This window comes from Stigmatopora nigra, chromosome 1 (assembly GCF_051989575.1).
Source record: "Stigmatopora nigra isolate UIUO_SnigA chromosome 1, RoL_Snig_1.1, whole genome shotgun sequence".
In the NCBI taxonomy this organism is placed as follows: Eukaryota; Metazoa; Chordata; class Actinopteri; order Syngnathiformes; family Syngnathidae; genus Stigmatopora; species Stigmatopora nigra.
This window is the reverse complement of record NC_135508.1, coordinates 10,614,869-10,635,525: the sequence shown is the minus strand read 5'-3', so window position 1 is coordinate 10,635,525 and position 20,657 is coordinate 10,614,869. Positions and strand designations below refer to the sequence as shown.

The 20,657-nt window shown below is 39.5% G+C and overlaps 3 protein-coding genes across 3 annotated transcripts; all 3 read left to right on the top strand.

Moving 5' to 3' along the window:
- The first annotated feature begins 228 nt into the window (after nt 1-228).
- lrrc23 (leucine rich repeat containing 23) lies at nt 229-3,279 on the top strand. The gene is made up of 8 exons (XM_077721689.1): nt 229-432; nt 1,200-1,303; nt 1,381-1,501; nt 1,832-1,973; nt 2,064-2,194; nt 2,276-2,412; nt 2,475-2,679; nt 2,772-3,279. The coding sequence occupies exons 1-8, from the start codon at nt 358-360 to the stop codon at nt 2,793-2,795; spliced, it is 939 nt and encodes a 312-aa protein (XP_077577815.1). The 5' UTR covers nt 229-357; the 3' UTR covers nt 2,796-3,279.
- Nucleotides 3,280-3,980: 701 nt separating this feature from the next.
- Nucleotides 3,981-9,747, top strand: tktb (transketolase b). Its single transcript, XM_077724222.1, has 14 exons — nt 3,981-4,271; nt 5,985-6,102; nt 6,194-6,307; nt 6,411-6,508; nt 6,817-7,008; nt 7,209-7,336; nt 7,436-7,632; nt 7,795-7,959; nt 8,139-8,300; nt 8,370-8,495; nt 8,563-8,646; nt 8,733-8,829; nt 8,952-9,071; nt 9,145-9,747. The coding sequence occupies exons 1-14, from the start codon at nt 4,165-4,167 to the stop codon at nt 9,315-9,317; spliced, it is 1,881 nt and encodes a 626-aa protein (XP_077580348.1). The 5' UTR covers nt 3,981-4,164; the 3' UTR covers nt 9,318-9,747.
- Nucleotides 9,748-11,437: 1,690 nt separating this feature from the next.
- LOC144205304 (extracellular matrix protein 2) lies at nt 11,438-18,778 on the top strand. Its single transcript, XM_077729597.1, has 10 exons — nt 11,438-11,543; nt 11,631-11,773; nt 12,720-12,953; nt 13,042-13,294; nt 13,448-13,563; nt 14,486-14,618; nt 14,689-14,846; nt 14,930-15,069; nt 17,917-18,243; nt 18,402-18,778. Exons 1-10 carry the CDS (start codon nt 11,438-11,440, stop codon nt 18,577-18,579), a joined length of 1,788 nt encoding a protein of 595 aa, XP_077585723.1. The 3' UTR covers nt 18,580-18,778.
- Nucleotides 18,779-20,657: the final 1,879 nt, after the last annotated feature.

Below are 20,657 nucleotides of genomic sequence, written 5' to 3'. Positions count from 1 at the left end.
ACATAAAATAATGACTGTGGACTTGCAAACTTTACGCAGTGAATATGAATTTAATTTTAAAAAATACGGTTTATATTATAAATATCCATTCTTAAGTAGTAAAGACACGTATAAATATAATTTTCAATGAGGGTTCACCTCCAAAGCACGGGAAAGTGTTCCCCCCGGTATTGCAAAGTGAGAACCCTAACGCTGACGTAAGAGTCGCGTCACATTCTGAGGGAGTCTGTTTCCATGGCAACGGACAACACTCGCCGTCCTGGCTGGGAAAGCGGCCTTTACCCTTGACGGAAAGTCCTTTCTCCAAAGTTAACATTTCCTCTCGGGTTAAAACCAAACTGCAGATGACTGACCCAAATGGACGAAGAAGATGTGTCGTCGGATGTGGAAAACGGGGAAGAAAACCAAGACGAGGACGAAGAAGCAATAGCGGTAACATGCAAATCATTCGTGGGATTTAAATAGTATATTGTCCTAGTCTAATAACGAGCTAATGTCGCCATGAGGTTGGTTTCCTTGGATGTTTTTTTTTAAGACCGTCTAAAGTTCTAACTTACTTTGTTCTTTTGGAGCACTAAAATTGTTAATTATCTATTATTCCCAAACAAATCATAATGAAATTTGGTAGGTATATTCTATGGGACGTCGTTTGTTAAATGTGGTCCAGAAGACGGCCACATTTCCTCACATTTAGCGCCACGCAGTGTTTAAAATATGGTGCAAACATTTTAGTCACTTTTTTTAGGGGGCACATTTCCAACAATATTTATTTCAGAATTATACGTCCTAAGTATAAAAAGTACATTTAGATGTTACATTGAACTTTAAAGACTAAATATTAATGTTAAATATAAAGATATCAATGTACTGGTTACCCTTTTTTCTCTAAATGTGAATCTTAATGTAAGATATAAACATATCAATAAAGTTTCATTGTTTCTAAATCTCAATCTTAAATTCAAATGTATCAAAAAGGTTACCTTTTTTCTAAATCTTAATCTTAAATCTAAATGAATCAATAAAGTTACCTTTTTTTTAATCATTAAAGCTGGTGGTCGCTAGTTCCAGAAAGTGGACAAACTTGATGGGCCACATCGCTATCTGACCAAAATCCTTTTCATCACCAACTATCCCGTGTTGTGTTTGCAGAATGAGGCCTTTATTGATCCCACAAACTGTCAAACCATTTTCATTCACAGATTCGCCCCTTGGATCAAGATATCATAATCCCAGGTCTGTCTTTGCTCTGCCGAACAGGAAATGGATTAAGACATGCGTTCATTAAAGTGGTTTTAAAGGACAAGTAAGAGAGCAAAATTCCCAACTCTTAAAAAAAAGTGCTGAATCATGAATCTCCCTTTTTGTGTTTGTACTCCTGAGGCGACTCAGTGACATGGCCGCGATCAGCAATTACGTTCACCTTCGCTTCATGGACGTGTCCAACAACCGCATTTCGGACCTTTCACCTTTGTCGTCCCTCACTCAGCTTCTTTGGCTCAAGGCAAGTCTTATCAAGAAGGATTTTTTTGTTCTTTGGGATCCTAATTTAAACCTACCAACACTATGTAAAACTATCACTATGAATCAAATACTATACATCTTTAACATCAAATATATTAAAACTAAACCAATTCCTTTGCATAAAATCTGTTTCACCTTTTTGAAATGAAGTACACATAAAGTTAATGTACAGTTCATTGTATTTATCTTGGATGTAAAATACAGTTAAAAAAAATTTAACACTCGAGTAAATGTTTTTTTTCAATCACATTAATACAAATCAGCCATTTTTCTCATTTGAATTCGCTCTGGACTTTTTGTTTTTTTTTAGATGGACAAGAATTATGTAACATGCTTCCAAGGGCAAACTTTTTCTCAGCTGGTCTACCTGCAGTGGCTGAGTATGTCATCAAATCGGCTCACAGAGGTGGAAGGTCTTGTTGGACTAGCTTTGGAAAGTCTAAATCTTTCAGGTTGAGTTCATAATTTCATTTTTAAAAAGTGCCATAACCATTCACGGAAACTCGTCAGTAAGTCACACGTGTCCTTATATTTTCCTGCAGGGAACCGAATCGAGAGATTAAATGGTCTGGAGAGTTGTCTTTTTTCTAAACTGGGGACTTTGGAGCTGAGAGGAAACCGCTTGACTTCAACAATTGGAATCAACCTTCCTAATCTAGAACGATTGTATTTGGTAAAAAGCAAGTCATGATGCACCATGACTAAAATGTGTTGTCTGCACTTTGGTCATTTTGTTCTTTCCTCTGCATTTAAGGCCCAAAATTCAATTACAAGTCTGGAGGGCTTGGATAAATTAGAGAGCCTTACGACTCTCCATCTTCGCAGCAACAAACTTGGTACTCTTGATGGACTTAGCGCCAACATGAAGTGTCTTCAGTACCTCAATGTCAGGTATGGCTATGACGCCACAATACGTAGTGTTGGAAACAATATGTTATGTCGCTCTTGTGCAGAAGCAACGACTTCTTAGACGAGACCTGCCTTCGGGCACTGGAACTTGTGTCAAAGACTTTACGAGTGGTTATTCTGTCTGAAAATCCACTGGACGGAACCACAGACTACCGGCCGTACGTCCTGACGCTCATTCCTAAATTGGAGCGTCTTGATAAAGAGCCTGTTTCTTTGGAGGAGCGAGCTGAGGTGTGGAAGACAATTCAGGTAAACAATCTCATGTTATTCAACTATTCTCAAGTAACAATTGCACCATTACTGTTGGGTTTTTTCACATGTCATGTGTCTAATAATTACAGGAACTCAAAGAGGAAACGGGCTAAGTCAAATATTTGCAATAGTTGCAGCACTTCCTGGAAAAGACTGGTTTGGGAATGGTTGCCGATGTAGAAATCTGGCTTTTACGTCTTGCAGACATTGTGGCATAATGCACTATATTGTGTGCGTTTATTTTCCCATGAACATCATTTTCCAGAGTGACAAGGCAATTTTAACGGTGCTTCCTTGTTGGCAGCCATCCAGGCGCATCCTTAAAGAAACTGTTGAGCAATGGAGCTCAGTTTCCCTACATGGCATTTCTAGTCCAAATATCTATGGTGTCATTTGGATACTTCCGTGTTGCAAGAACAGGGTGCAGTCATACTACAGTAACATGTCATTTAAAAAAAAAATCCTACATGTTTCCTTGAGAGTATCACAAAATTGGTACCGGGTGTTTAGTTGCACCAAAGACCTTATGAGTTGCTGTTGGTGCTACTTTAAAATTAGACCTTGTACTAGTTTTAAATAAAATTGTTATTCATGTGATGATTTACAGTTATTCTCTTTATCTAATGAGCATTTCCTTTGAGCATGTGAATAAAAATGCCAAATATGTGAATAAACATGTTCAGCGCATAATTACACGTTTTTGTACAGTAATAAGGTAGAAATGGCACTCTTCTGCTTTGCAGATTCGCAACATTGACAATAAATAATTGTATTAAAAAACACCTTTCATTTTCATTCAAAACAGATTTTTATTTTTTATAATGTAGAAGAGCGGAACACTCAGAGGTTTATTTTACCTCAATGCTTTCTACCAATTTGAGTGTATCACAATTTGTTTTTATTTTGTATTTATGTACGGATTCGAAGGCCAATTGATGTGGCAGTGGTTGTTCCACCAGACTGGCGCGGGCAACGTAGGTTCGATTCCCATTCAGTGTTGTTGGGATTGTGTGCGTAAGTGGTTCTGTTTCATTGTGCCCTGCGATTGGCTGGCAACAAATTCGGCGTGGCTGGGATACATTCTACGGGCAAGAAACCTGACATAAAGTAGACTCGTTGTGGGCTAATATAACTTTTTTTTCTTTCTGGTTGTTAAGTACAACTCAAACTGGCGAGCCGGAAGTAGCCGGCGACCATCCCTAAGTACCGCCTTCTCCCAGGCGTGGAGTCCATTGGTTAACCAAGGTGACTTCCGCTTTGTGAGTGACGCATGCTGCATCCAATCACTTTGCTTAGTAGGAGAGGCTTGGTTATGAAGTGACTTAAATGCTCTGTGGTTCATCGTTCCCTTGTTACTGCTCCACTGAAGGTACTTAGTCGTCGTGGGCCAGCACCAGATCAGTGAAACGACGTGTGATTAGCACTAAGTGACACATTTCTTAGGCAACTCCTGCACTCACAAAGAAGGCATCACCAGAGAACATGGCCAACTACCAGAAACCCAACGAAGAAACTCTGCAGGCGCTTAAAGATGTCGCCAACAGGCTGAGAATTCACTCCATTCAAGCAACATGTGCCTCCAACTCTGGGTAAAGTTTTCAAATAGATTTAAACCCTGTTTTGACGTTGCATTCGAATCGTCGAGTCATGCTAATGGTCAAGAGGCGACCCGTGGGCCTTGTAGCACGTGCTGCAGGTCGATTAGTAGGCGTGTTAAAATCACGTGTTATTGTTGGAATAGTTCCTAAAGATAAAAAAAAAAAACTTCTTTATCCATATACCTGGACGTCCTGAGTTCATCGAGTTGAAACTCTTAGTTGAGCTCAACTTCGTGTTTCTTGAACTAGCAAATGAACACCCGATAGGTCACATGCTTCCTTGACGTCTGGAATGGAACAATGTGTTAAAATGATATGCTGTATTCCTTACGTGGCCAAAATCTTTCAATCAATACTCTTTTTAATGTAACTTGAGATGTTGCAATAAAACCTAAATACTGATTTTTACATCCCCAGTGATCACTTGAGGAAATAACACTTAAAAGTTTCTAATTTACCCCATACAAAAGTATTTTTTTTAGGCAATTGGTAAGGAAGAAACGCACAATTGTGCAAAAGCGCCAATAAACCTTGCCATTGGATGTCCCAAAACAGGTTTTGTTGGCCATACACTTTATTTCCTTGTTGTTAAACACTCGTTTCCAAACTGTACATATATGATCATCCCTAATGTTCTCTAGCCTTGTCGTTGGATCTGGCTACTCTACTTCCTTCTTGGAAGTCACCTAAAACAGGTTTTGTTGGCCATACACTATTTCCTTGTTGTCAAACACCCATTTCCTTACTGTGTATATGTATGATCATCCCTAATTTTCTCTAGATCTGACTGGTTTTAATGGTGCTAAATCCAGTATGGTCTCATCAAACTGGTGGATAAGTCTGTCCTTGTTCAAATTTGACTTTTTACTGCAATATCCTCAGTTATGAGAAGGTGTCCACTTGTTCAACTTGTTCATTCATTGCTTTTTCTTTCCTATTCAAGGATGTTAATAGGCAGTAAAAAAGTGATGAGGTCAAACAGGGTTATCGGGTGTCACAATGGTGTGCCCTTTGTTAATTGGTTGTCAACAATAGAGCACTGAGATCTGTAGTCAGCTGGAAGATACCACACACCTTCGTTCCATTTTGACAATTAAGCCCAATTTTGAAATGTCATCCTCTTTGTAGTTTTTGTTCCTTTTTGTTTTCATTTTTTTTTCAAGGCGATGCTTTTAATTGCCCCTTTTCCACCAGGTCACCGCTCGGCAAAACCACAGTTGGTAAATGGATTCTGTTTACGGAATAATAGGAGAGTAATAATACAGATTATTATGGCATGTTGCAAGTTTGTCTGAAATGATGCCATTTGGACTGCAACCCACACAGGGAAGCTGAGGTGCTGTTGAGTAAAGGATTTCAAAATGATTTCGATAGTCTCACCACAATTTCAGCATCCAACAGTTACCTCAATTTGCATGTGTTAATTCTTTGAGGCCCAGAGTGAAAACTGACAATTTAACAACTTTTTTTTCCCTCATGGTGGTGTTCTCACAAAATATTAAAGGCTGCGCAAGGATAATTTTTCAAATAACTGAAGTGCTCCCCTTAAATGTTCTCGCTGAACATAATCTAACATGTTCAAACAATAGTTTGATTCACTGCACCGCTTCCAAAAGCATTTTTTTTTTGTAACGTGCATGTTTTGTGTAATGTCAAAGCATAGTTTCTGTCTATTAAGGTTGTCCTCTTTATCTTCCTCCTCAGCCACCCTACATCATGCTGCAGCGCAGCGGAAATCATGTCTGTGCTCTTCTTTCACACCATGCGCTACAAACCTGCCGACCCTCGCAATCAGTGCAATGACCGCTTTGTGCTGTCAAAGGTTTTTGAGTTATCTTTTCTTTATTTTTTGCTCTTCATTTTTTGTACATGTGTTCGAACATTTATTGATGTGCCCGCTTCTCTCTTTGAAGGGTCATGCCGCACCTATTTTGTATGCTGCCTGGGCCGAGGCTGGTTTTGTCGACGAGTCTGCTCTGCTCAACCTGCGCAAGCTCGACAGTGACCTGGAGGGACACCCCACCCCAGTAAGACAAGTCTACCATGCTCTACATCATTGCATTTTCATTGCACTATGCATGATTTCAGACTGACTTTGATTTATTTATTTTTTTCTTTTCTATTATCCAGAAACTGGCCTTTGTCGATGTGGCAACCGGATCTCTTGGTCAGGGTCTTAGTGCTGCCTGTGGGATGGCATACACTGCCAAACATTTCGACAAATCCAGGTGACTGTATTTTTTTAACCTGATTTTGAATTGTATTCTGTAAGGAACCAATTTGATGTTCTGCACATTGCTTCTCTAATGTAGCCATATATGTTTTGATTATTAAAAAATATATTTTAACCCTCACAGATTTTTTTCCCTTAGTGTGTAGTGAGCAAGTAATTTTTTTGGGTTAAATTCCTTTATTAGGGCCTTCTACTGTTTGAACATGCTTTAAACTGAATTCCTCCATTGACATTTCAAATTATGGGCATGAGGAGAAAATGAGTGGTTTTACTTAATAATTAACTTGTATTCTTTGATTTTAGTTACCGTGTGTACTGCCTGATGGGAGATGGAGAATGTTCTGAGGGTTCCGTGTGGGAAGCCATGGCCTTTGCGTCCTTCTACAAACTTGACAACCTGGTGGCCATCATGGATGTCAATCGGCTCGGTCAGAGTGATCCTGCGCCTCTCCAGCATCAAATGGACATCTATAGGAAGCGCTGTGAAGCCTTTGGGTTCGTGGATATAGCATTAACCAAACTAGCATTAGATTCCCCATTTAAGATTAAAATCTTTCGGGCATTGTACAACTTTAAGGGTGTATTATTATTTTTTATTTCATTAATATTTTTTTTACAGTTTTGTGGATGTATATGGGTACTATTAGATTGAATATTGTTCAATGTTTTTTTTTTTTTTTTTAATATTTTTGTAGATGGAACACCTATGTTGTGGATGGACATAGTGTGGAGCAACTCTGCGAAGCATTCTCAAATGCTCAAAAATGTACGGGCAAACCCACATGCATTGTTGCCCAAACATTTAAGGGAAAAGGTCTCAAAGGTAGGTGGTTCTTCAGGTAGAGGGCATTCAATGAGTCCAAATTTCAAATGTAAATTGGGATTTTTAAAAAACATTTCATTTTCTTTTTTTACTTTCAAGGCATTGAGGATAAAATTAACTGGCATGGAAAGCCCATCCCAAAAGATATGGTGGATGGACTGTTGCAAGACCTTAAGGACCAAATCAAATTCCCCAAGAATACCTTGTCTGTCAAGAAGCCCAATGAAGATGCAGCACCTGCAAATTTGGGATTAATTGCCATGGCCACCCCCCCACAATACAAAAAGGGTGACAAGGTATGTCAACCTCAGTTTTTATTTTCCTTTTAGTTCTTGTTAAGTTTTCATGGAAGGGGAAACACAACTGTGGAAACACAATCTACTTGTTTCATGTAAAAAATGTTTTTCTCTAATTATGCTGCTCAAAGGGTTAATTTTTTTTTTGTTGCACTCTTGCAGATGGCAACAAGGCGTGCGTACGGTGTAGCGCTGGAAAAAATGGGGCAGGCGAGCAATAGAGTGGTGGCCCTCGATGGAGACACCAAAAACTCCACCTTCTCTGACACCTTCAGGAAAGCTTTCCCAGATCGTTTCATTGAATGCTTCATTGCTGAACAGAACATGGTGAGTTTAGAACTCTTGAGGCAAATATTGAAATATCATGTTCCCTTTTGCAGTGATTCATTTCAGTGCTTTAGTTTTGAATGATGGATTATCACTTTTTACCATAATCCAAACAAATCTAATCTGTTGTTATTTTTTGAGAAGATCAAGAGTGTATTTTCTTTGCCTACCTCCTGCAGGTGGGGATAGCTATTGGCTGTGCCTGTCGGGAACGCACTGTGGCCTTTGCCAGCACTTTTGCTGCCTTCATGTCCCGTGCATATGACCAGATCCGAATGGGTGCTATCTCTCAGTCTGATGTCAATTTGGTCGGCTCTCACTGTGGTGTCTCTATTGGTGAGGTTACATGTTAAGTCCGCTTGCTTGGTTTGACTAAATACAAATAAACGATTGATGCTGTTATAGGTGAGGACGGTCCTTCTCAGATGGCCCTCGAGGACCTGGCAATGTTCCGTGCCATCCCAACATGTACCGTCTTTTACCCCAGTGATGCAGTATCCACTGAAAGAGCTGTGGAGCTAGCAGCAAACACAAAGGTGGATTACAATGTCATCTTTTCCACATCCTAAAACACCATTTAACCTTTTTAATTGGTTTCCTCAGGGTATCTGTTTCATCCGAACCAGCAGGCCTGATACTGCTGTCTTATATTCTGGAGATGAGAAGTTTGAGATTGGGAGTGCCAAGGTAAATATTACTTGTCCTTGTGAAGTCAAAGGAGGTTTGTGAGTGGCACATTGGGGATTAAAAAACAACAACTTTGCTGTCAATAGGTTGTGCGCCAGTCTGCCAATGATCTGGTGACTGTCATTGGAGCGGGTGTCACTTTGCATGAGGCTCTGGCTGCTGCCGACATACTAGAAAGTGAAGGTAAAATTATACTGTCCTCTTGTGGTTCTGGGTTGAAATGGGACTGCCATATATCCATCAAGTGATCATTAGAACTATCAACAAATAAAGGCCCTGATTCATTTAATATCCTCCATATTTAGGGAAGAGCATCCGTGTCATTGACCCGTTTACCATCAAGCCTTTGGATGTGCACACTATTTTGGCCAGTGCAAAAGCTACCGGAGGACAGATCATTACAGTGGAGGACCACTACAAGGAGGGTAGGTGTTAATTGTCTTGGCTTCTCTCTGGGTCAAATTTTTGGTTTGTCATACTCCATCCTTGGTCTCTAAGGTGGTCTCGGTGAGGCAGTGTTGTCAGCGGTTGGCCAAGAACGGGGTATTGTGGTAACCCGGCTGGCTGTCACCGGTGTTCCACGGAGCGGACAGCCGCAAGAGCTTTTGGACCTCTACGGCATCAGCGCAAAGCATATCGTCAACACTGTCCGCCTAACATTTGCCAACTAAGGCTGCAACTTATTCAACTTAATGCTCATCCTCACCTTCTCACCCAACTTATCTAGTAGTTTCTTAGGTGTTTAATTGTAGCCCAAAAAAATCCAGAGTTGGTTGGTTTGTTTAGCATCAATGTTGTTCTTTGCAGACAAAATTAGGTGCACTGAAATGGTCCAGTATACGCTTGTCTTCACACATTCCTGTAGATCCAAATAACTAGTTTGCCTAACACTGTTTTTTTGAAATGATAGTTCTCAACTGTTCTCATTGCAAATTTGAGATGGTACAACAAAGTTGCATTCAACCCTTCCACATTCCATGTGTTTCATACAGTAACTTGGCTGGCTGGCAATTGTCTTAACAGAAATCATCCTTAGTCAATTTATTGTTTAAGTGATGTTACTGATGTTTTAATGCGCTCAATTAAACATGATCAACCCAAGTTCAAATGCAATTGAAGTGAATTTGTTTACAGCTCTCAAATATGAATTCACAAATCTTGAAGATCGAATAGATGTTATGTAAAAAAAATAGCTAGTAGATGTTTATGAAAAAAAACTACCTAATTGAGTTGCACGGCTAGTGTGTCGCAGTTTTTATGGTTGGTTGTGCAGAGTCATGGATTGAATAAAGTATGCATATAGTACACCATTGAAATAACTCACTTTGCCCTATATGCCACACAATATAAACATTGTAGCAATTTTTAGATGTTTGCAATGTTTTCAAAATGTTTGCATGAATTGGGAAAAATTTAGGCTGTCTTAAATTGGGAAGACACTGCCTCTCTGTTTATTTTTTTTGAATAACTGAACCACGGTTCCAAACCTTAATTTTTGGTTTCCAAGTTTACTTATATTGACCTGCCAATTTAATATCGGTCTATATTTTTCTCAGTTCTTGAAAAATGCAGTCTGATTAATATTTGCTGGGCTCTAGAGTTAGAACAAAACAACTTTATACAAATTTTAACACAGTTTGATCTGGTCACATTTTGAATGACAGGTAAGACTTGAAACCAAATCTTATTTTGCATTAAAATTGCTTTTCAAGCAACTCTGACTTGGCACCTTCCCCAAAGACCCAAATGTTTTCTCCATCCACGTGTGGTTAAGTCATTCATATGCCATTTGTTCAGTGGGGCTGTATAAATCTCAGTTTACTGCCCTTTTAATGACACCTCCCCCTTTACTACCTCTGATTCTTCCCCATTTGTGTCTGCCACATGTCCTAGGTCAATGTATTTTCTTTTTCCACAAATGTTAACAATCTGTTTTGTGCCATTTTGGTTCACACATTTGGGGGAGTATATGGCCTGTGGGTGGGTTTCAATGCACAGTTAGACTACCCAGCTGTTAACACCTGTCCAATATGAAGAGTTAATTCAGCACTCGGTTAAAATTATGAGCACGCAAATACCGTACATGTCTTCGGAACATAAAATTGTCTCGTTCATTTCGACATAGTCGTGTTTGGTTTCATACTTGGTTGTCAGTGCGGCTTGGCCAAACAAGGTTGACTCCAGCCTGACCTGGCCAATACATGCACCCGCGCATAAACTGCCATCTCTTCTGGGAACAGAACCAATACAAGCAGACTGTACACCTTGTATGTCAATATCCAGATGGAAAACACAATATTGCTTGCCCAAGTGTTAGACCAAATGATGTAATGGATAAATAATTCTCGGTAGCAACGTGGTACCGTGTGTCTTATATCTATGTGCTTTTAGCAAGTGTTTGGCAGACTTTTGGGAAGAAGAGGAGACGAGGGGGAGTAGGGCGGGTCTGGGTATATCTTGCTTGGTTGGACATGGGCCTCTATTAACAATGTGAGATTTTTTTTTTTTTTTGCTTCTACAAATACAAATTGGTGTACTCCTTCCAATCTTGTTCTCTTGTACATGCAACCGTCATTGAGTTCGGAAGACTGTTTCAGAGGGAACCAGAGCAAAGAGATTTCAGTTTGAGCTGCTGTGTCCATCATCCTGAACTCTGGGGGAAAAAAAAATATATTTTCATGTTTGTCTTTTTTTTTAACTTGCTGAAATAAGTGGACTAGAGGGGAATATGCCACCACAGTCATGGATAGTGCTAATTTGTTTCTGTGGCACTTTTTTATCTGGACAAAGCATGTCACATGACCACGATGTAGAGCTGCAAACCCATTCACTTGAATTAGAAAGAACAGCATCTGAAGAACTTGGAATTCACAAATGGATGAAATTACAAGATACAGGTGCGTCTTTACACACAGGTAAGATTATTGTTCAGTACGATTTCAACTAATGAGTTAAAATGATTAATAACAGATTTTTTTCCTAAGATGAGGAAAGGGGACACAGCCACCTGCTACAAAAAGAAGATCAGCATCAGGAATCCCTAATCGAAAAGACTGATAGAAAAAGGCGAGGGGCCTGGTGGACGCGGAAACATGCAGCTAAAGTGGACTCCTTTGCCTACAGAATAGTAAGACATTCTTTTACCTCACTTTGTTTTGATTGTATGCGGGTAAATATTTCTAGGACTAAACTTATCTGCACTTTATGGTGAAGCTTGGATTCTCATTGCACTTGTGTAATGATAATAAATGCTTTCTATTCATTTTAATTCAATTCAATACTTCAGAATGTGTATAGAAGTACTGGTAAGTAACATCTTTTAGCTATACAAAAATATATGTTGTGTGCTATTTTTGTACTGGATTTGAATCAGGCCAAGCTTTTGGAATGATTATTTGCCACAAATATTGGGCAATCTTCATCCTTCTATGCCAGTGACATAAAGAGTGACGTTCAATCTACACCGATATTTTCCACTAGATGGCAGAATATATATTTCATATTATATTGTACTTTTTTTCTCTTCATATTAAGAGCTTTGCATGCAACTAAAACAAAGAAAACCAAACAATTTTTGTTGCTTAATTGTGGTGTGTAATTGGTATAAAAAGTAGGAAAACCACTGTTCTAGATTGTTGAATAGTTTTTTAGTAACAGCATTCCATAAATGCACAGAAAAAATAGTTTTAGTACTTAATTTGTATTATCTGTAATCTGCTGGTGATAAAACTAAACAAAAATGTGAACAGTACTTTGAAAGAGAGATGTAGATTTTTTGGTCTTTTAAATTACTATTAATTTATATGTTGAAATTATAATATATACATTGGTCATAGACTAAGCTATTCAACTGTGGAGTCAAAATCAAATTGGTCCATATAATATTTAGGGATGACTAACACTGCTACGGACAGGATCACTCATTTAGGCAACAAATGAATGTTGAGAGGACAGAAATTGGCCCTATCTGGAATGATTAAATGCCATTTTTTTGTTTGTCTGTGTGTCTGCTTGTGAATGTTCTAATTGCACCTCGACTCAGTCAATATTGAGAAAGCCTGCTTTTTTATAAGGCAGGTTTGGGGCGACCTCTAGCGGGTTGGAGGATCAAAAAGAAAGGAGAAGATGAGAGCAGTACCTTAATGGCTTTACTGAAGAAGCTTCATGGTGAGAAGAAGGAGCTTTTGGATCAAGAGAAAGAACAGGGGAAGGAGGAAGACGATGACGACGATGATGATGACGATGACGACGATGACGATGATGACGATGAGGAAGAAGAAGAAGAAGAAGAGGAGGAGGAAGAAGAGGTTCAAACTTATTGAATGAAGCTGTGGTATATGCTGAATGGGAGGTAGGGATATAGATTGACTGTTCTCCATCTGTTCATGTCAGGAGGAGGAGGAGGAAGAGGAGGAGAAGGAGGAAGAAGAAGGAGCAGAAGAAGAGAAACAGGAGGATGGTGAGGCGGAGGGGGGAGAAGAAGAGGCAAGCCAAGTTCCAGGCCCCCAGATTGAAAGCCCAAGCAGTTCACCAGAGTCTCCCATTGGCCAGTGTCTCATTGACGCCAGTGAAATCAGCTGCAGGGATGTCAGCATGACTCACCTGCCAATCATTTACAACCTGGAGGTCACCAAGCTGGATGTGGCAGGTGTGTCGCTTTAAATGACAAATGTATCGTGAGACCACCCTGTGCAGTTACCTGAATGCACATGGGCACATTATTTTGTCATTTTTTGCCTTAACTCCTTACTACACCTCCTTCATTCATGTGCTCATTGTCCTCCATCTTTGTTTCACCAAGAGAACTTCATCCAAGCCATTCCTGATGACGTTTTCTCTGGCCTGCCAAACTTAGAAGACCTGGACCTTAGTAAAAACCAACTGACTGATGAATCATTCAGCCAAAACCCACTGTCTGTGAGTCGCCCTTTTACCTCCACATCTTTCCAGTCAAAATAGTCCACCCACCAAAAAAAATGTCCGTGTACCTCGTGGCTAAAATGTCAGAAGGAGGCAAATGTGATGATGTCTCTGTCCACCACTTCCCATAGAATTAGAGCCTATTCAAGCCAAGGGCAATAAACAGTCGTTTTCAAACCACACCAAAAGGAAGCTAACACATAAGGCGTTATGATGAAGTTATTTCAGCATAGGATTGGCATCTACTTACAAATAAGTAAGTTTAATGTCAAAATCAAAAAGGCCCTTACGTTTAATTAAAATCAAAGGCAGCCTTAATCCCGTGTCATTAAAATAATTTGAGAGTGAATGCTGGGAATCGCATTAACTCATGTTTTCTAAGAATAACCTTTGGTCTAACCTCAAATGGACCACAGGCCAAACGCACACAAAGATCTTGACCGCGCCGAAGCGGCCTACTGTGCTCCGACCAATCATTACGCACCACAGTCCAAAGCAACCTTGCTGTGATTGGCCGCACGGATCTGTTGAAAAACAGCTGCGGCCAATGACATGGAGGAAAGGGAATTATTTTTAGGGGAGCTAACCCCCCCTCTCCCTCACAAGGCAGTAATGATAGAGGACTGATGAACTGGCTGCAGGGACCCTGCAAGGGATCCAGTCCACAGCTTTTAGATGACATGCATCAACCACAGTGGCTTTTACTCAATGCCACATTGATAGGCTGTACCAAAAATATAACATGATAGATGATATTCAAGACTCGCGCAGAGTTCTTTGGCCTTCTTTCACGATACTCATTTCTTTGAACTCTGTAATTCCATCTTCGGGATGAAAATGATGGAGTTTAAGACAAGCATCTACTTTGTGCTTTTTTTCCCCATTTCTATACTCTTTTTTTTTTATGTGTGCTCTTTAGAACTTGACCTCTCTGAAGAAGCTGAACTTAGATGGAAACCAGCTCACGATGATCCCGACACTGCCGCCATCCCTTGAAGAACTGAGCCTCAACGGCAACCAGATCCACGCCATCTCCTCGCATTCTTTCACAGGTAGACATTGTCTTTCTGTACGTTCAAGAAGAAGCGGGTCACTATATGTCATGTGGGTTACTGGTTTCAGGTATGAACAACCTGTTAATCCTGGAACTGGAAGAGAACGGTCTCCATGACGCTGCTGTGTCACCTCAAGCGTTCAAACCACTCAAGAGGCTTCTCAACCTCAAACTGGAGAAAAACCATTTCCGATCGCTCCCACGGGGTCTTCCCCGCTCCCTGCAGGTGCGCTGATTGCATGACAACACATAGTACTTTTCCTTTTTCAAAAGTTCATCTAACACCCATCCTCCTCTCCAACTCATTAGACCTTAGAAATGGAAGAAAATCGAATAGAGAAGATGACAGCGGAGGCCCTGAGGGGTTGCAGTCAGTTGAAAACGCTCGACCTGAGTCACAACCTCCTGAGTAACGAGGGCCTTGCCCAAGATGTCTGGAACCGGATCAGGTATGTCCATCCAATCACAACTCCGGGCTTTCTCAACCTTCGATAAGTTATGGCAAATACTTTTACATTAGACAAATCCAATTAAAACTAAAAAAAGGTAAGTCGACCTTCAGTCATCTCGTTTTAATGCATTTAAATGTTCATTCAGTCACTGTATGTGGCTCAGATTAAAAAGATTAAAATAAAAAAAAAACAGCAACCTGACATACGTAATTTCTGGTACATGACTGATCCTTTTCAGTCCAAATATGGCAGGCTGTATAATTAGCCACGACACACCTAAAGATATTTACGCACTGCACCCAAGTGGTTGGGATGATTTACTATACTAAGAGCACTTTTATATGATACAACATACTTTTGTTCTCGTGTCAAGCAAAGGGAGGTAGGCCAGTACTAAATACCGCACGTATTTTGATTCATGTCTGATAGCGGTTGAAACTTGTGGGAGATAAACTTGCATCCAAAGGAATATTCACTGACAGTTCACGTTTATCCTTGACCTCAGTCTCAATAAATTTTGCTCAGACACATAAACACACTCACACATTTACAGGCACACATGCCAAAATACAAATTAGTGCTCACGTTAGTTCCTTTGGTATATTCCCATCATCAGAGTCAGTCAATATGAATTATGTTCCTATCTTCTTTCCCTTGCGCACGCACAGTGACACATTGTGCAAAAATGAGTACCCGTGTGCAATTTGTGTGTACATGTGTGTGTGTGTGTCTATGTATGAGTGTGTGTGAGGGAGATTTAGTTGTTTATAAATATAGTTAATTCCTGTGGGTTTTCTCCTGGGAATCTTCTGAACCACAGTATCGAGCTTCTAAGAGAGATGAGGAGCGTGTTAAACTGAAACAGAAAACAACAACAACAGTCAAGCATATAAAAAAGACATTGTTGAGTATATAAAAAGATATGAAACATATGTACTATATGACATTCATTCTAAATAAAAATGTATCTAGATTTAACACCACAAAGAGTGTAGGTTATGTAGCCAATAACATTGAATGACATAAAATGAATTGTCAATATTGCACAAAATCCAGATGTTCCTAAATTTGGTATACAATAGTTCTCAACTGTCAAATTTCAATAAAATATAACCCTTGGTTATAATTACTCCAACCCTTTTGTGCACATAGCTTATATGTACATATATTATAAAAAAATCTTTGAAGTGCAAAACTATATGCTATCTATCATGCTGGGTATCCAAAGGATAACGTTGTAAGCATAGATATTGAGCTAACTACATGTCACAATTGTGCCGCTGATGTAATTAAATTTCTGATCCTATACTTAGCTGCGGACCAAATGCATTACCACACTACCGTCCTCCGAAAAAGAGACTTTAACGCTGGCTATACATAGCCAAAATGAAGTATGACAACTTCTGAGTCGTTGCGCTGTTTTCAGCAGTTATCTTAAAATATGTTTTTATTTATTTAAAAACAAATCTGTGAATTTACTTGACAAGGGGTTTAACTTTTATGCAAGCTGTATCCATTAGAAAAAGTGCTTCCTACTTAATTATTTATTCTACAAAGTAAAAAATAAGACATGAGACATTGAGTCTGGCACAATATCAATACATGCCAGGAATCTTCAAGTCCATGTTTAAAATACAGAGTTTGATTTTAAACATTTCCTTACTTGGTAGTAAATAACCCTCTTGGCTTGTATATGAATAGCCAAATATGTGTTAAGAAAGGTTCAAAATATTAGTTTATAGTACCAAAATAAACATTTTTAACAACAAAAGGGAAAAAAAACATATGATTCACTGTGTTGCTGAAATACTTGAGCTGTAGTTTGAGTTTGGTTCTGTTTGGTCTGCATTTTTTTTGTCATGGCCTCCTAGTCTTGTCAGCTTTGCTCCTCTTGCGTCAGCCAATCGTTTTTTTTCCCCCTTCTTTTTCCGGGCGTCTTCTCAAACTGTTTCTTGTCCTGTCATTAGCCTGTGTGCATTTAGATTCCGATGTTTGTTCACTCTTGGTTGGCTCATTGTCAATAATGTGGTTCTTATGCTCCTATCTTAGAAAATCTACAGTAACTTTCCTTTAACTAACTTGTGTGATGTTTTCCAATTTTTGGGAGTTTTTGAATTTTGATGCCTAGTCTCCAACATGAACTTCTACTGAGCCACAACAATATTTGCACATAATATGCCACGAGGCAGTCAGAGGCACAAGGTTCATTGCCCTCATTCAAATGTTCATGAATTAAACCAGAAAATGTAAAAAAAATAAATCTATAGTACTCTATATGTATACATAGCCGAACTGATACCCATCAGGTACCCTCATTGAGCCTCTTTTGAAAAATAAATACATTATAATTCTTAAATAAAACTTTAAATAACATGAATGAGTTTGTGAGTGTAAGTAAAAGAGGTAATTGGGTAATTAAATGGATGTAGAAGCTTGACGGTGGGTTTGCGTTGAACATAGTTCTGAGATCAAGGATTCGATTGCAGCCTTTGGGCTTATTGTCTGGAGTTTATATGTTCTCCCCATGACTGCACGACTTTTCTCCGAGTACTCCAGTTTCCCTCCATATTTAAAATAACATGCATGGTTGTTGTACAGGTTGAACATTCTAAATTGTCTGGTTTGCCTGGGTGTGTTTTTTATTTGTCTTTTGCCTCACCTACTGTTAACAGTTAACAGGAAAAGTATCCAGCAACAGCTATAGAGACTCAATAACTTGTTTTAATGGGATAAATGATCAAATCAGGACTGTACCTGGAGGTTTGTTTTTATGTTTATGTTTGGAAAAGTGACTGTCACTGCTTAGAACCTCCGGATAACTGTTTGACTGTTTCTTTTTCATAGAAAACTTGAAGTGTTGGACCTCTCTTCCAATCATCTGACATCTGTCCCCTGGAACTTGCCACGGCGTCTCCTAAAACTGAACCTTGAACATAACAACATCAGTCACATTCCCGGTCTCACATTTCGTCACCTGCGACCTGGCCTGCAGTCACTTTGTCTATCTCACAACGTCTTGAGGAATGAAGGGATTGAGCGGGGGTCTTTTGTCGGAATGTTCCGCTCACTTGTCGAGCTCCTATTGGACGACAATCAGCTTGGGGAGGTTCCTCATTGGGTTCGACAGTTTAAGAACCTGCAAGTATTGAGGTTGGATGACAATTATATCAGGTGGGTTTCCGGTTGGATCAATTTGTCTTATATTATTTATCTGCAACAGTTTTTGCAGGATGATCCACTCAGACTTCTTTTCAGCCAAAAAAGAAGAAAAGGTTTATTCATACTCCAATTGATATTTGCTTTAGTATCTTTCCCTCTTGTGTTTTCAGGCTGGTGAGGCGGTGGGAAGTTTGCCATCCCCGTAATTCTGGATCCACCTTGGCTTCAGTTCACTTAGAAAATAACCTGTTGGTGCCAGAGAAGATTCCGGCTAATGCCTTCACTTGTTTGACAGACACGAATGGACTTGTTATCTATCCTCAACGGGAAGATTTTCCAGAAATCTAGACATCAGCTTGATATCATTAAAATTTAGTATGAAGCTACAGACATTAGGACTGAACAATTTCAGTGTCATCTGCTCAAGACAACAAATTATAATGCCCAAAACAAACAATGATCTTGATGTGTTATACTAAAAAGAAGCAATTGTTTTGCTATCAGATTGTGGATGAACAAATTAAAATCTTCATACTGATCAAAAGAAGATTTCGCTATGTGTATCCCCTTCAGATTTTATCGTCATGTTGCAATACATCTCATTTTTTCCCCTTCTGGTTCAGTGAGCAGGAAAGACAAAATTAACAGTATATTATTCGTTTTTCTTTGCTACCTTTCACTAATTTTCCTATCTCTCCTTTTACTTTAATGATTTTTTGGGGGGTAATTTAGCACAATAATACAAATGCTTACTTAAGTAAACAGGGAAAGCAGAACGGGATACAATTATAGCCGATTTGAATGGTCTGCATACAGAGCAGCTTTTGTACCATTCACACTTTCTGCAGGGGCGAGTAATCACATGTTGGATTTCTCGTTTTCAGCCTTGTGCATGTGGCGCAGCTTCTATCCTCCATAATTGTACAGTCATTTTGCCAACAGCACATTACTGTCTACGAAAAAAGTACATTCTCATCTAGGCAGCAGTCGCAGTGCTTTCAAGAAGAGGCAAGCAGCTTTACAGAAAGGCCTAAGTGGATAAGCACTCATTCACGTCTTCCCTGTGATTTTGCTGGGATCTTAAATGCGCCGACCTCCCTGTTCGCAGCTTGGCGCATTTGGGTATTTTTGAATCTGACAGGTTTGGCGCTTCAATGCCATCATGATATGCCTCACAAGGCTGTTAACCCCCACATCCCATCTAAGAAATGCTTAATACCTCATTGAAAGTATAATAAGTTGAGAAGAGTGCAACATGATGCTTTTCTGTACTTATATTCATTGTACTAGTTGCTTACGCTCAAACTGACAAAATTCTGTCTTCGGATTTATCCGCCAAGGTTGTGACTGTCTTCAGAATGTAAAATCTTAAAGTGACCTTTTCTGTTTGTGCCTCAGGTAACTGGAATTCAATACCAATAACCAAACGTGAACTCCCATCTCTGAACCTCCTTGCCCATCATCTTAAAGCCTGGCTGTTGGCGAAACAACATTGTGATCATAACACTCCCTAGACCTGTGCTACTTGTGTATGTTTCATCATTTCTTTGCCGCTTTCCAGTGTTTTGTCCAATATATTGCCTTGTTAATTTTATCTTGTGTTTTTAACGTCTTTTAACATCAACCTGTACAAAAGGGACTAAAGATGGACTAGTCATGACATCCAGGAGAAAATGGCAAGAGCTGCATATATGACATCACCAGGAAACAACTATCTGGTTCAACACAATGGCGGGGTGCAAAGCGGCCCTTGGGGATAGATAAATATAAGTCAAGGTAAGATAATAACTTTTTAAAAATTGTTTTTCTATTACATCTACTACATGTTCTATTGTTTGCTGATGAATTAGCTGAAGGCATGGGTTCAAATCCAGATCGGTCCACCCGTTCTCCCCTGGCCTGCGTGGGTTTTCTCTGGTGTCCTCACACATTTCAATGAACTGCGTGGTAGGCTGATTGGACACTCTAAATTGCCCCTAAGTATGAGTGTGAGTGTGAATGGTTGTTTGTCTCCTTGTGCCCTGCGATTGGCTGGCCACCAAATCAGGGGATAACCACTCCTCTTGCCCGAAGTCAGCTTGGATAGGCTCCAACACCCCCCACAAACCTAGTGAGGATAAAGCGGTTCAGAAAATGAGATGAGATGACTTGAAAATTAGCTGAAGGTTCATTTATTATTATTATTATCCGTCATCTGTTGATAGATTCAGCACCAAAATCATCTAATAAACAGACAAGCAACCAATTTGACTTTGTGATCATCTATGTGAGGGTAAACAAGTGGGTGCATTAATACGTGGAGACGCAGGGGAGAGTAAAAAATAGAGTTGAATTCAGATGCCAAGCCCTACAGCTCCACACTAACACCATAATCAACAAAGCCACAGTAAAAAAAAGACAGAGAGGGATAAAAATAAGAGCGAGAA